Raw genomic sequence first — 14359 nt, 5'->3', positions numbered from 1 at the left:
CACTTTCAAAAGGTGTACGTTTCTGCAGTTTTTTTTTTGTTTTTTCTTTTTATAAATGAGAGTAATTTTATTAAATCAAATAACAAAAATACAATCAGCCTAGGAGGAGGCACGAGATGTTACCCCCCCTAGGACTGAACCATATACACCAAAACTGCCCAAGCCGGAGACACAATTACAAAGTAGCCCAAAATAGATCTCCCCTTGACACACCCCCTGCTTGGCCAGAGAATCAGCCATTGCATTTGCTGATCTTCTAACCCACTGAAACCTGACAGTCATATTCCTTGTCATCCATTTAACTTTCTTTAACAGATCCCTGTAGCCCCAACAAGCTGTTTCTGGGCTAATTAGCCAGCCTGCTACCACCTTGGAATCCCCTTCTACTAGCAGATTTGTCACTCCACTTTGACTAGCCATCTGTATACCTTGTACCTCTGCTAGTAGCTCTGCCCTTATTGAATCACCTTCACCCACTGGTCCTGAAAGTAGAGACAACATATTGCTGTCTTTGTCTCTCAGAATCCCACCAATTCTTGATGGCCCTGGGTTACACTGGCAGCTTCCATCAAAATTCAATTTCACCACTGTCTGGTGGGGGAATCCATTCAGCTTGTGATTTGATCTTGGTGGAAACTGTAGCAGCCACTGCAGCCCATTTTCTCTTGCTAATGTTGCGGATTCATTAATCCTAATAAAAGATATTTTTAAAAGACAATTAAATTATAAAATCTTTTTTATAGGGATTAAGAATTATATAGACTCTAATAATGACTTGTTTGGGCTTGCCTTGAGGGTCTTGGTAGAAAGGTGGTCAGAGAATCAAGAATGCATAATATTTAACATCACATTAGCTATTTGAGGAAATGCAATTGAGAAAAAAATGAAGATATTGAGAGTTTTACATGCTTGAATATGTTTTATATGTTATGATTGATTTTGTATTTAAATTTTTATTTTAAATTTGTTTTACATGTTATGTTTATGTATTTTACTCCGAGATAATTGTTATTTTAAAATATCTATTATAAAGTTTTAGATTATATTTTTAATTAATATTGTGTTTGATACTTTTTAATTTTTTGGAGCCATTCCCTAACAAGGCTGCATTATTTTGGAGCACATTCCCTAACCCCAAGAATAGGGATAACTGAAGACTCTATTGCCATATTAATCAATTTTCCAATGGATCAAACTCTAACAAAAACAAGAATAGGGATAACTGAAAAAAAAAGAATAGAGATGAAGATTATCCTTGTCTTAAGCCCCTTTCCCTTGGGAAATAGTCTTTAGAGTGCCATTAATGAGACACGACAACGGATCCACTTCCTCCACAAAGTGGCAAAGGCCATCCTTCATAGAATGTAGTCCATGAGGCCCACTGGATATGATTGTATTATTTTTCTAGTCAAGCTTACAATTAACACTGGGAACGGCTTTTTATCATTGACAATGACATGGCCATCAAGAATTTGGTGCCCATCCACAAAATCTCCTTGAGAAGGTAGAACGAGATGACCCACCACTCTGATAAGACCTTAGATAGCAACTTGTACAAGTTTTTTTTTTGCTTGATAACAGAATTAAATTTATTCGTTAAAAATATTGAATGGTACACAGCAGAAAAAAGGAGATATAAACTCTCTTATCTCTCCCAAAAGAAAAAATAAGATTACAAACATGCCCAAAATAATTGATTTCTTCCCACCCCTTGTTTTGCCAAAGAACCAGCAAAGGAGTACATCTCATTTCACCCATTGTAGGGTAATCTCCATTCCTTGTAGCAGCCTTCTAATTCTTATCCTCTTGTGAATATATTCCCACCAACCCTCTTCCCCTTCCTTTTGCCGCCATCTAATCACCAACTTTGAGTCTCCCTCAATTATAAGTTCTCGATTAGGGTAATTGGGTAGAACTGTAGAAATCTCTGAAATCCAAGGCACCCTGAAGTTTAGGAATAAGGGAAATAAATGTAGATTTAGTAGCATTAGATAGTTTGCCCTCAAGGCTGCAAGTAGATCTTCTTGGATAATAACCCAACATTTATTGTAAAAAGCCACGAGAAGCCATTAGTCTCTAGAGCCTTGTCCCCTTTGAGTTCTTTCAATGCAAGCGGTACCTCTTCTTCCTTAAATTACCTCTCCAGCCCATTCTTATCTTCATTGTTGTATAATCTAAAGCAATCATCCATGTAGAAAGAAGCAAACAAGCAGTTGTAGAAAGAAGTATTACCATCAGCAACCTCCTATTAAGTCTCCATTCCCTACCCCATAATATCGTCTTATGTCTACGTTGAATATTAGCAATTTGATGGAAAAAATCTGGTGTTTTTTTTTTGATAAATGAAGAAAAATTTTATTAGAAAGTGTATAGAACAGGTACAAGTGTCCTGTGGAGAGGCACGAGCTACGACCTCTCCAAGAAATCAAAAACAAAAGCTTACTACCGAGATCCCCAATACAATTGTTCCCTGTTTGCCCCTTGCTTGGCTAAGCTATCAGCCATAGCATTTGCTGATCTCCCCACCCAACATATTCTAATACACAGACTTCTTGTTAGCCACTTGAATTTCTTAATTTCATTCCTAAAACACCACACCATCGACTCTGATTTTTGTAACCACCCCACAACTACCTTGGAATATCCTTCTATTATTAGATGTTCCATTTCTGCTGTACTGCAAGCTGCACCCCTCGAAGGGCTGCTAATAATTCTGCCCTAATGGAGTTCCCCACTCTTAAGGGGCCCAGGTATAATCTAACCTCATTTCCTCTTTCACTCCTTATAACCCCTCCCATCCCAGAGGGACCTGGATTGCCTTGGCTACTACCATCGAAATTTAGTTTCATAAAGCCTTCACGGGGTGGGGTGGGGCGGGGGGACAACTCTAACACAACCTATTCTTAAGGGAGGAGGAGCTTGCCACTGCTGCCCAACTCCTCCAAAGATCATCAAAGGAAAACTAATGAAAAAGATCCAGAGATTCCAGCCACAAGATGGCTCTATACAAGACACACTCCTTCAGTTCTTATAGGCTTTTCTCCTTCTCTTGGAAAAAATCCTTGCGTTTCTTTCTTCCCACACTGTCCATGTTAGAGCTGCTCTTGCACACCTCCACATCATTCTTCCTCTTCTATGTCGCCAGACAAAGGTAGATGGATCAAAAAGCATACTTACTTCTGCTGGCCTGTTTCACCTGCACCCAAAAATCAAGAAAAGCCAATCCCGCAATTCTGCAGTAATTGAAAAAGAGATTAGTACATGATAACAGTGATAACCATGTGACCTGCAAAGAGTACACTAGTTAGCAGAGATGCAAAGAAAAGGTATTCTCTTTTGTAGATTATCCAAGGTGTTTACTTTCCCATAGAACATGTCCCAGCGAAATGCCAAAACCTTGAGGGGAATAGGCTTGCACCAGACCTCTGTAATTGGAAACATCTGGTGGGAAGGAGAATGACGAAGGGATTTAAAAAAAGAAGCACAAGAGAAAAGACCGGAGGGTCGGGAAATCCAGATTCTTTTGTCTAGTTGAGAGGGATCCAAACAAACTTTATCATGCAGACTCAAGATGAATTAGGCTCTTACTTTTCTTATCCCTTGATCCTCTACGGGAACCAAAATCCCAAACTGGTGCCATAGGAGTTTCCAAAGGGGAAAAATTTGAAACAACCTCATTTTTGTATAGAGAGACAATATACAAGGATGGAAAGAGGTCCTTCAAAGGAGCCTCTCCAACCCAAGGGTCTTCCCAAAAACGGACCGAGTGACCACCACACACATCATACCTGATGAACTTAAGGAATTGAAGAAGAATACTATTAATTACCTTCCAAGGTGTTGCCAAATTTGTTCGTCGAGATACTCCAACATCCCATCTATTCTTTGATTGAGCATGGATACTTCCCACCACCTTGTGCCAGTCTCTCTTTCTATTGGCCATCTCCACAACCATTTCTCCAATAGAGCTGTATTCTTTTGCACAATATTTCCTATTCATAATGCTCCCTCCTCTTTACTCCTAAACACCACTTCCCATTCCCATTTGACTAGATGATCCTTCCTATTCTCTCCCGGTTCCCAAAGGAAATCCCTCATTAATTTTTCTTGCTTCTTGGCTTCCCTAGAAGGAATCCTAAAGACCAATAGGAAGTAGGTTGGTAGGTTTGCAAGGGTGGCTCTAACTTTCTTCCATTTGAGCCAATCTACTATATTCGTCCCTTGCTATGAGCCTTCTCTATTCATCATCCTTCGGAAGAGGTGCCATATTCTCCTTCTCATCTAGCTCTTTTATTATTGCAAGCATTCTCTCCTTACAATTAAAATGCCTTTTACCTCTTAGTGGTTTACCAAGTTGAATGGAACATTGCTGACCCCTGGCTGGTTTGAACAAACTTTACTTAACAGCTGTTCAACTTTTGGTGGAGCCCTATCCACCTCTGAAAGCAAGTGCCATAATTTTTTTTCATCTGCTTGGTTTCTACCTGATCTTCCTGGAATAAACATGAAGATCAGCCCAACTTGTGGCCGTCTCAGCCAATTCTAGACCTCAATTTGGGTGTATGTTAGATCCTTGGTTGTTTCCCCTGCTGGAATTATGTCTACACTCTCATTTATTATTTTTCTTGTATTTGGTTAAAACCATGTGTAGGAATCAAAAACAATAACTTGAATCAGTGCCTTTAGATTGTTATTGTCCAGTGCATGTTGGACACTTGTTCTCCCATTTTGAAATTCAAATTTTGTGGCATGTCTTCATCTACATATGTGAAACTTGATTGTTGTGGGCAGTCTTGAAGTAAGAATGTTTCACTAACAGTGTTGGATTGGACATTTGGAGACTGAGCTTGACAGGCTAGGGATTACCATCATGACCTCCTTCCCTGGTCATTGGACGAAGCGTTGTTGCCCCCATCTCCATTCTTTGATTCCCATTATTCTTGGAACTCGTCTTGCCAACAGACTTAGCTTGAGTGGTAGATTGATGTTTGCTATCTTCTTGGTGAGCCCCATTGTCCCCAGTCTTTGGGTGTGCCAACTAAGATTCTTTGACATTGGCGGTGACTAGTCTTAGATCACAAATCGAGGATCTGGTATATGCACCATCCTCTCCCCATTTCTGTGATTGGAAACTATCATGGAGATTGCTTCATTTGGGATGAGCTTCAGTTCACTAATCCCTTCCATGATGTGTATACCCCCGGTAAAAACTTGGTGGCAAGGACTGAGCTCTTCCATCTAATCTCCATTCTAACCCACTTGCAACCTATTGAGCAGGAGACCAAGAAGAAGAAGAAAAGAAAGAAGAGGAAGAAGAATAAGTGGCATCTGAGTTAAGGCCTCAATCTAAAAACTCAGCTTCAGTAGAGTGAAGCTTTCTATTTATACTGTTCTGGCCGTACATACCAATGTGACTACATAATTACGAAAATACCCCTACGGGTACTAAGACTGTGTACAGTACATATAATACACCTGTTAACACTCCCCCTCAAGTTGGGGCATAGATATCAATCATGCCCAACTTGTCACAGAGACCTTGATGTCTAGAGTGGTTTAGCCCTTTTGTAAATAAGTTTGCTAGTTGGTCTTCAGAGCTGATGTATGGAGTGCATACTTCGCTTGTGATGATTTTCTCTCTGATAAAATGCTTGTCCACTTCAATGTGCTTTGTTCTATCATGTAGTATCGGGTTGGCAGCCTTGTTGTCCCAGAGTAGAGTCATGGGTTTACCAACTGGAAACCCCAACTCTTCCAATAGATTCTTTATCCACATACCTTCGGCTACTCCGTGTGCCATTGCACGGTACTCAGCTTCAGCACTGGATCTAGCTACCACGGTTTGCTTCTTACTCCTCCAAGTAACAAGGTTCCCTCCTACAAAGGTGCAGTAACCACTAGTAGACCTTTTGTCACTTTGAGATCCAACCCAATCTGCATCTGTGTAAATTTCAACCCTCAAGTGTCCATGTTTCTGGAATAATAAACCAGCACCCGGGAACTTCTTAAGATACCGTAGAACTCTCTCCGCTGCTTCAAGATGGGGTGACCTAGGCGCATGCATGAACTGACCGAGGACACCAACAGCATATGCTATGTCTGGACGAGTCATAGAGAGGTACAACAATCTCCCTACAAGCCTCTGAAATTGCTTCACATCCTCAAGTGGTTTACCTTGGCTGTCACTTAACTTATGGTTGGGGTCAATAGGAGAGTCAGCTGGTTTAACCCCAATCTTTCCAGTGTCCTTAAGCAAATCTAGGACATATTTCCTTTGGGAGATGATACCCTTTTTTGATCGGGCAACCTCAATCCCAAGGAAGTATTTGGCGGGTCCTAGATCTTTCACTTCGAATTGAGTAGCAAGGAAGCCCTTCAAACTTTGAATTTCATCCTTCCAGTCACCAGTAACAATTATGTCATCCACATATACTATTAGGGCAGCCATCTTACCTTCTACTCTTTTTACAAATAGTGTGTGATCTGACTGGCATTGCTTGTATCCCCTCTGTTGAACTGCAGTATGAAATTTGCTGAACCAATCTCTTGGTGATTGCTTCAGCCCATATAAAGACTTCTTCAACTTGCACACCTTTTGTTCACTTCCTTGAGACAAAAAACCGGGGGGGTTGAACCATATAAACTTCCTCTTCAAGGTCACCATTCAAGAAGGCGTTCTTGATGTCGAGCTAATGTAGATCCCAATTCAGATTGGCAACAAGAGAAAAAAGGACTCTAATAGAGTTCATTTTGGCTATATATAGGGGCAAAGGTTTCTACATAATCAACCCCATATACTTGAGTAAAACCCTTTGCCACCAAACGAGCTTTTTACCTCTCCACGGTTCCATCAACCCCATGCTTAACATTGAACACCCATTTACATCCAACTGGATTCTTTCCCTTAGGGAGATCAACGAGTTCCCACGTCCCATTCTTATTGAGAGCATCAATTTCTTCCTTCATGGCATTTGTCCATTCTGGTACTGAGAGTGCTTCTGCCACATTCTTGGGAATAGGGATACTGTTAATGGAGGTAAGGAAGGCATGAAATGAATGTGAGATGTTCTCATAGGAAACAAAGTTGGAAATGGGGTGTTTAATGGTGCACGACCTAACACCTTTCCTGTGGGCAATGGGAAGGTCAAGATCATTAGCAACAGGGAGGTTGGGAGTCAAGTTACCTAAATGAGTATGATCTTCCCCCAAGGAATTTGATGGCATTTGAAGCACGGCTTCTGGATTCTCCACAACTCTTGAATTTGGTTGGCCTTTACGACGACGAGAAAAAACACGGAAAGGAGGAGGATCGGAGGGAGAAGGGGGAGAAGGAGAAGGAGTAGGCAGAGGAGGAAGTTAAACCAATTTCTCCTCATACCTACACTCCCCTTGAGGAGAAACAGGAAAGAAGGGCTCATCCTCAAAGAAGGTAACATCCATGGAGACATAGAATTTTCGAGAAACAGGATCAAAGCAACGATACCTATTCTGAGAGAATGAGTAGCCAAGAAATACGCACGGGATAGCACGAGAGTCTAATTTCCCTCGGGTGGGAGATAGGTTTTGGACGAAACACCGACAACCAAAAACATGAGGAAGGATAGAAAGAAGAGGGGCTTTAAGGAAGAGAAGTTGATGTGGGGCTTTGTACTCTAACCAACGGGAGGGCATTCGGTTAATGAGGTATGTAGAACAAAGAACAGCCTCAAGCCAAAAACGTTTGGGAACATTCATGTGGAGTAGTAAACCCCGTGCCACTTCAAGAAGGTGTCGGTTCTTCCGTTCAGCCACACCATTTTGTTGTGGTGTGCGGGCACAAGAGCTCCGGTGAAGTGAGCCATGAGAAGCAAAGAACTTCGTGAGGTCACTATGAAAAAATTCTTTTGCATTTTCTGATTGGAATATATGGATTTCGGTCTGAAATTGGGTGAAGACCATCCGCTGAAAGTCTTGGATAACTTTTGGTACTTCCTCACGGGTTCGCATTGGATATACCCAAGTGTATCTGGAGTAATCGTCAATGAAGGTAATGAAGTACTTGTAGCCACTCTTAGAAGGTAAAGTAACAGGGCCCTACACATCAGAATGCACAATGTGAAAAGGAAACTCAGATTTACTATTTCTTTGAGGAAATTGAGTTCTACAATGCTTGCTTAACTGACACGTTTGACAAGAAAAATTAGAAACAGACACAGACTTACACAGTTCTGGAAAAACAACTTTCAAGGACTCAAAAGACAAGTGACCCAAACGACAATGCCATAAATACATTTTACTCTTTTTGAACTGACTCATAGACTCTATGACAAGAAGACTAGCCGTATTCTCCAGCATATAGAGTCCATCAACCATACGACCCCTACCAATCGTCCTCCCTGAGGCCAGATCCTGAATCACACAATAGGAAGGGAAAAAAGTCACGGAACAATTTAAGGAATTTGTAACACTACTGACTGAAAACAAATTTATAGGAAATTTTGGAACATGAAGAACATTAGAAAGAGTAAGGCCAAGGGGAAGAGATAGAGTTCCTTGACCAGCTATGGGAGAGTATGATCCATCAGCTAGTCTCACTTTATCTCTTCCGAAAAGAGAGTGATAAGTTTGGAAGAAAGAGGACATACCAGTCATGTGCTTTGACGCTCCAAAATCAATGATCCATGGAGAGTAAAGGTCAGGAGAAGCAACATGGAAAGTTGTGGCAGGATTACCTGATGTGGATGCAAAAGAGGTGGTGGGAGGATCATCCATCTGGCGAATTGTTCTACCATAAAGCTCCAAATGGTCACGGAAGGAGTTGACAATATCCTCCCTTGGGTCGGATCCAGAGTAGTTATGTTGGCCATGTGGTGTTTGAGTCACAGTGGAGGTGGAGGGCTGATTCTCCCGAGTAACCATATTGGCCATGTGGTGTTTCTTGGTACCTTGCTGCCCAGGTCTTCTACTACCATCCGAACCTTGCTTCTTAGGTAAATCCTGAGCCCACTTCGGTTTCCCATGGAGGTCCCAATAGGTATCTTTGGTATGCCGGGGCTTCTGACAATTAGTGCACCACAATTTTCCTTATTTTCTGCTTTCTTCTGGAAATCCCCTCTCTTGAAAGAAGGTCCTCCACTAGTAGAGGGACCCCCCTTTGCCACCAACACAATTGCATCCCCTCCGGTGCTGTCCATCAAGTTCCTTCTGCTCTCTTCAGACTGGACAAGAGCATAGACCTCATGACTTGAAGGAAGATCCTCAGAACTCAAAATTTGTACTCCAATGGGTTCATAGATAGGATTGAGACCATGTAAAAAGGCAAACACCCTTTGTTGTGAGACAAGTTTCTTATATAATTTTGCATCTTCCTCACACTTCCACTCAATATTTTGGTAATGGTCCAGCTCCTTCCAAACAGTTGTTAGGTTAGAGTAATAAATTGATAAACTCCTCTCCCGCTGTTTACAAGCAACTGAAGCTGCTTGCAGTTGATAAATTTTGGCATAGTGTCGAAGTTCAGAATATGTGGACTTTGCCTGATCCCATATCTCATTTGCAGTTTCAGCCCACTTGAAGTTCTTCCTTATTTGCGGTTGCATGGAGATCAACAGTCATGACATGACCATACTGTTCTCCTGATCCCATCTATCATGTTCTGCATTTCCAGAGGGTGGTTCTTTGATTCTTCCATTTATGTAGCCTACTTTTCCCCTTGCAGTTATGTATAGTTTGATCCCCCTTGACCACTCTAGGTAGTTTAACCCGTCAAGAGGAACAACAGCCATAGGGAAGGATAGGTCACTGTTCTCACTCATTCCATTCAGCATTGTGGAGATTCCGGATGTAGCTGAATCTTCACTACAAAGCTGCAATAGTCCACAACTAGTCACTTGCTGATTTTTGGCCTCACAGAGAACCAAGCACAAACACTGCAGCTGCAGTACTAGGGTTTATGACCTACACTGTGTAGGAGTCCATAGAACAATATACGAACTGCACATGTAGTGCAACCAGGTCTGAATGACCTACAGTTCACAACTTTGATACAGCTTCTTCAGCAAAAAAAAAAACACACAGTAGGAACAGCAATACAAGTGGTGATTCACCGCACCTAATCGGCTGATGTCCTCTTTCCAGGGCAGCCGAACAGTCACTTTAAGTTCTAGGGTTCATCAACAGTCCCTTAGGGAGTAGACTAGTGCAACAAACAATCGTGAGGAAGGTGAATAGTCCCTACTCAGATTTTGGGACATTAACAGTCATGCAAGAAGCCATAAACAGAAAAAAAAAACAGTTCAGTACCAGCACCTGATACTGTAGCCGAACCCTTTTTTTCTCAGTACCAGCAATAGGCAGCACAGTCATGACTCGAACTTCCCTTCAGCAATAGGCAGCACAGCCTTCCTTCAAACATCTGATATAGTTTTTACAGTCCTCTTAGCTGAAGCAACCTCAGTTACCAGCAAACATACATGTAGAGGAACCCTTTTTCTGTGCTAGGAAGTTGAACAGTCAGTTTACTTGTAGCAGAGCCCTACTCGGCAGTGGAGACTAACTGCAGCACTAGAGAAGCTTCCTCTTCCTTGTCTTCAAGCATCAGAACCATAGCTCAGCAGCAGTGGAGAGAGACCTCAGCAACTATAGCTCCTTTGCAGCAGGCCTGGACAGACCTGCTCTGATACCATGTTGAGCAGGAGACCAAGAAGAAGAAGAAGAAAAGAAAGAAGGAGAAGAGGAAGAAGAAGAGGCAGCTGAGTTAAGGCCTCAATCTAAAAACTCAGCTTCAGTCGAGTGAAGCTTTCTATTTATACTGTTCTGGCCGTACATACCAATGTGACTACATAATTACGAAAATACTCCTGCAGGTACTAAGACTGTGTACAGTACATATAATACACCTGTTAACACAACCCTCTGAATGAGAGTTGTCCATCCTAATAAGCTCACATACCTTCCCTATATATTTGATTACCGTTATGCTCCATGGATGCAATGGAAAATCAAAATTCCTAACCCAACAGGTGTTTGTTTTCCATTCCTTCTCCATCATGCTACCCATGCTAGCATACCACCTACCATTGAGAGCTAAACTCCTCAACCTCTAGGTCCTGGTACCATTCTCTTAAAACCTGACTAGCTTCCTGTTCAGATGCTATACAGAACAACAATGAACCACTGGTAAGTCTTCTCACCCCTAAGGGAACAAGTAGACCCCATTTTTGCCTCAATAGAAAAGGAGAATCCACTTCGAACTTGCCCACCAAACACCTATGGAGGTAGTGTATTCAGCTCTCATTTGTCTCCATCCTTTATGGCTATGTAACTGACTTTCTTCCCCTTGAACACCTTGCAAACTCCATCCAAAGACCATTTTTGGACTTTTGTTGCCTCCCCAAAACTTCTGTCTCTCCATCAATCTCCATAGACAGGTTTTTGTTCAACTGGAGCAAGGTTGGCATGGAACCTCATCATTGGTTCCACAGCCTGCTGAACAGCCATCGCGTTCAGCTAATCCGAATTCGTTCAACTGTCATCTGATGCTCCCTGGAGTGCAACTAGGGGGGAAGATTGTGATTACCACCATCCATCTTCATCTACTGTGCTGAAAGGCAGCCATTGTTGATATCGGCTTTCTTACTCTAAATTCTTGGTAGCTGTTAATGTTTATTGCTCATTTAAAAAGAATAATATGTACAGCAGTGAATTACATCCTCAATTTGTTGGGCTAGAAGTGACCTCCCAAAACAAATGTCTCCTATTTACTCCTTGCTTATCCATGGTATCAGCCACATTTAGCTTATCTTTGGATCCATGAGAAAGTTGCTTCAAGCTCTCTTAATAACCATTTGATTCCCTCATTTCCCTCGTAATTTGCCTGTACTACCATGAGCCTTTGTTGTTATTTCCTTGGCCATCCCACTCTTACTCTGGAATCCCTCTCTACTAGATTAATTGAGAGATTCAGCCCTTGTTGAGTCTCCTACTCCTAGGACCTGAAAGGATGACTGATGTTCCCATACCTTCCCTTTTCCTTGGAAAGGTCTACGATTTTTTAAACTCTTTCTTTCCTGAAGTTCTGATATATAGGGAATAGATTGAGTTCATATTATCCATAATGTTTGACATTTTGACATAGGGTGGGGGCTTAAGAAGATATCTCGATGTTAAGTAACAAAATTGCAAGAACTTTTCTGGATGGTCAAAATGACTGCTGAAAACTATTTAAAGATGTGCCCTTCTGTCGTCCTTGATTTTAACCTTGGACATTTTAATTGTTGGATTCTGCAATTATCACTACTATCCTTGCTGGAATCAGTTGCCTAAAATGCTGATTCGAAATTTAACATGTTGTCTTCTTGCATTTCAGGTAACACATGTGGACTTTAAGAAGGCTAAGGAAAAGGTTATGTTTAAGAAGAAAGAAGGGGTGCCTGAAGGACTTTACATGTAGAACTTCTTGTCCTGTGGGCTTCAAGGGCATTTACATGTTTTGCTTTTCCTTTCTTCCCTTTTCCCCCATTTTGGATATGACATCTGTTGTTGACTTATCGTATAACGTTAAGCTTATCAAGCACTTGAAATGACCATCTTTCATGGGAGTGTCATACATCTATTTGTATTTAACTCTCACATATTTATCCAACATTTTGTGTTCCAGAAGGGCGTTATTAACTGATTCAGAGATTGATGTCACTGGTTTTGCAACAATTAAAAAAAAAAAAATTTTGCAACTATCCAGTTCATACTGAAACGGGTGATGATTCTCGCGTGTATATGTATGGAATGGGACCTTGGTGGGGTGCAAGATGAAAATAATTGAAGGGGACAAATGTGGGGTTAGATACATCATACATGTGAATATTGTCACTCCTTCAGTAGTTAAATTTCTGAAACGAGTCATTTCAGGTTAAGATTAAGTATGTGTTTGGTATATTTTCTATTTATTAAATAAATAATTATATTTGATTTGTCTTTAAAGCTGAGAAAAGTATTTGATAAACTGCTTATTGACAACTAAGCATCATTAGGCGTTATTTGAGTGAATAAATACTCAACTGTTGGGGAAAGCCTTTAAATGAAGTTTTCTTTAATGGTTGGTGCATACATAAATCAAAACTCACTTTTGTAAATATAAATAATATGTACAAATGAACATAATGAGAAAAGTACAGATTGAAACGTTCACAGAATAAAACACGCTAAGTTATGCCTTTTGGGCTTCTGGCCATTGATGATTCTATCGGTGTTTGTAACTTTGTATTCTGCGGATGGTCCAACCAAGTCATCATCGACAAGCATCTACATTCCCGTTTTTCCTTCCTGAGTCCTACCCTAACGTTTTCCAGTTGGAAGCTGCGTTTTGAAGGTGTTTGTAACTTTGTATTAAACCATCTTTGAAGTATTTGTATTGGTCATGTATAATTTGTATTTTTTCTCTCCCATGCTAGTTTTTCTCTTTGTTAAATTATATTGGGTGTACGTAACACACTGCTTCGTACAGACTCAACTATTACCGATAAGTTTATTACTTATTATTAGTTTGATACATATATCTTTTGCAATCTGGATCTCTTTGTTGTTTGGGAATCTAGGTTCTTTATTGTTATAGTCATATTACTTCATATTTTCTAACAATCTTAAAATTGATTTAATGGTTGTGTCGAATCCCCATCTTGATCTGTCATAGTTGGAACCATTTAATGGAAAGAACTATCGTAGGTAGTCCGTGAAAATTATGATTTTCCTTGACAATAATCTAGCTTATGTTTTGTCTAAACCTTTTGGGAATGACGTTAATCAGATAGTCAAGAAAGGTGATATTTATGTTAGCGACCAGATACTGAACTCATTGTCCAATTCTCCATTGATGATGTAGGCATAAAGAAGTATTGCAATTTTCCTAGACTTTAAAATGGTTGATGACAAATATGTGATGATTATCAAATAATCGTGCATGAAATTTTAGCAGAAGGGATGCACATTGATGAATCATTCCAGGCTGCAGCGTTGATTGAAAAATTACCCTCGCCTTGGAAGCCTTTTCTCCTCTTATGAACGTGTGAAAGAGGGAGAAGCAATGTTTATGGAACTCCAATACTTCTGTTGCTGGGAGGGAAAAGTGACGTTGAAATTGACGTTCAGGAAGATGCTTCAGCTGAATGATGCCCTGTATGTCTCTAATTTTAGGAGGAATTTAATTTTTGGTTTTTTGATTAATAAAGTTGGTGTTAAACTTGTGTTTGAGTCAGATAAATTAATTCTGTCTTGCAATGGAGAGTTTGTTGAGAAGGGCTACAATTGCAATGTGTTATTTATTTTGAATGTTGTTAACGAATCAATGAAAGCTAGTACTTCTATTAAAAGAATGGAGAAAGTTGGA

At 40.6% G+C, this 14359-nt stretch overlaps 1 protein-coding gene across 1 annotated transcript in view; it reads left to right on the top strand.

The window, feature by feature from the left end:
- The window catches only part of LOC148865183 (26S proteasome regulatory subunit 4 homolog B), a 28717-nt gene extending 16078 nt beyond the window's left edge, over positions 1–12639 (top strand). Inside the window, exon 6 of the mRNA XM_088975066.1 lies at positions 12347–12639. Coding sequence (XP_088831192.1) covers positions 12347–12430 — 84 coding nt within the window. The 3' untranslated portion in view covers positions 12431–12639. The remainder of the gene's footprint in view (positions 1–12346) is intronic.
- Positions 12640–14359: the final 1720 nt, after the last annotated feature.

The sequence above is a fragment of the Nelumbo lutea genome, chromosome 3 (genome assembly GCF_056320005.1).
Source record: "Nelumbo lutea isolate HS-2025 chromosome 3, American lotus-T2T, whole genome shotgun sequence".
NCBI classification, from domain to species: domain Eukaryota; kingdom Viridiplantae; phylum Streptophyta; class Magnoliopsida; order Proteales; family Nelumbonaceae; genus Nelumbo; species Nelumbo lutea.
Note: the sequence above shows the minus strand (reverse complement) of the source record. Positions and strands in the feature narration are given on the sequence as shown.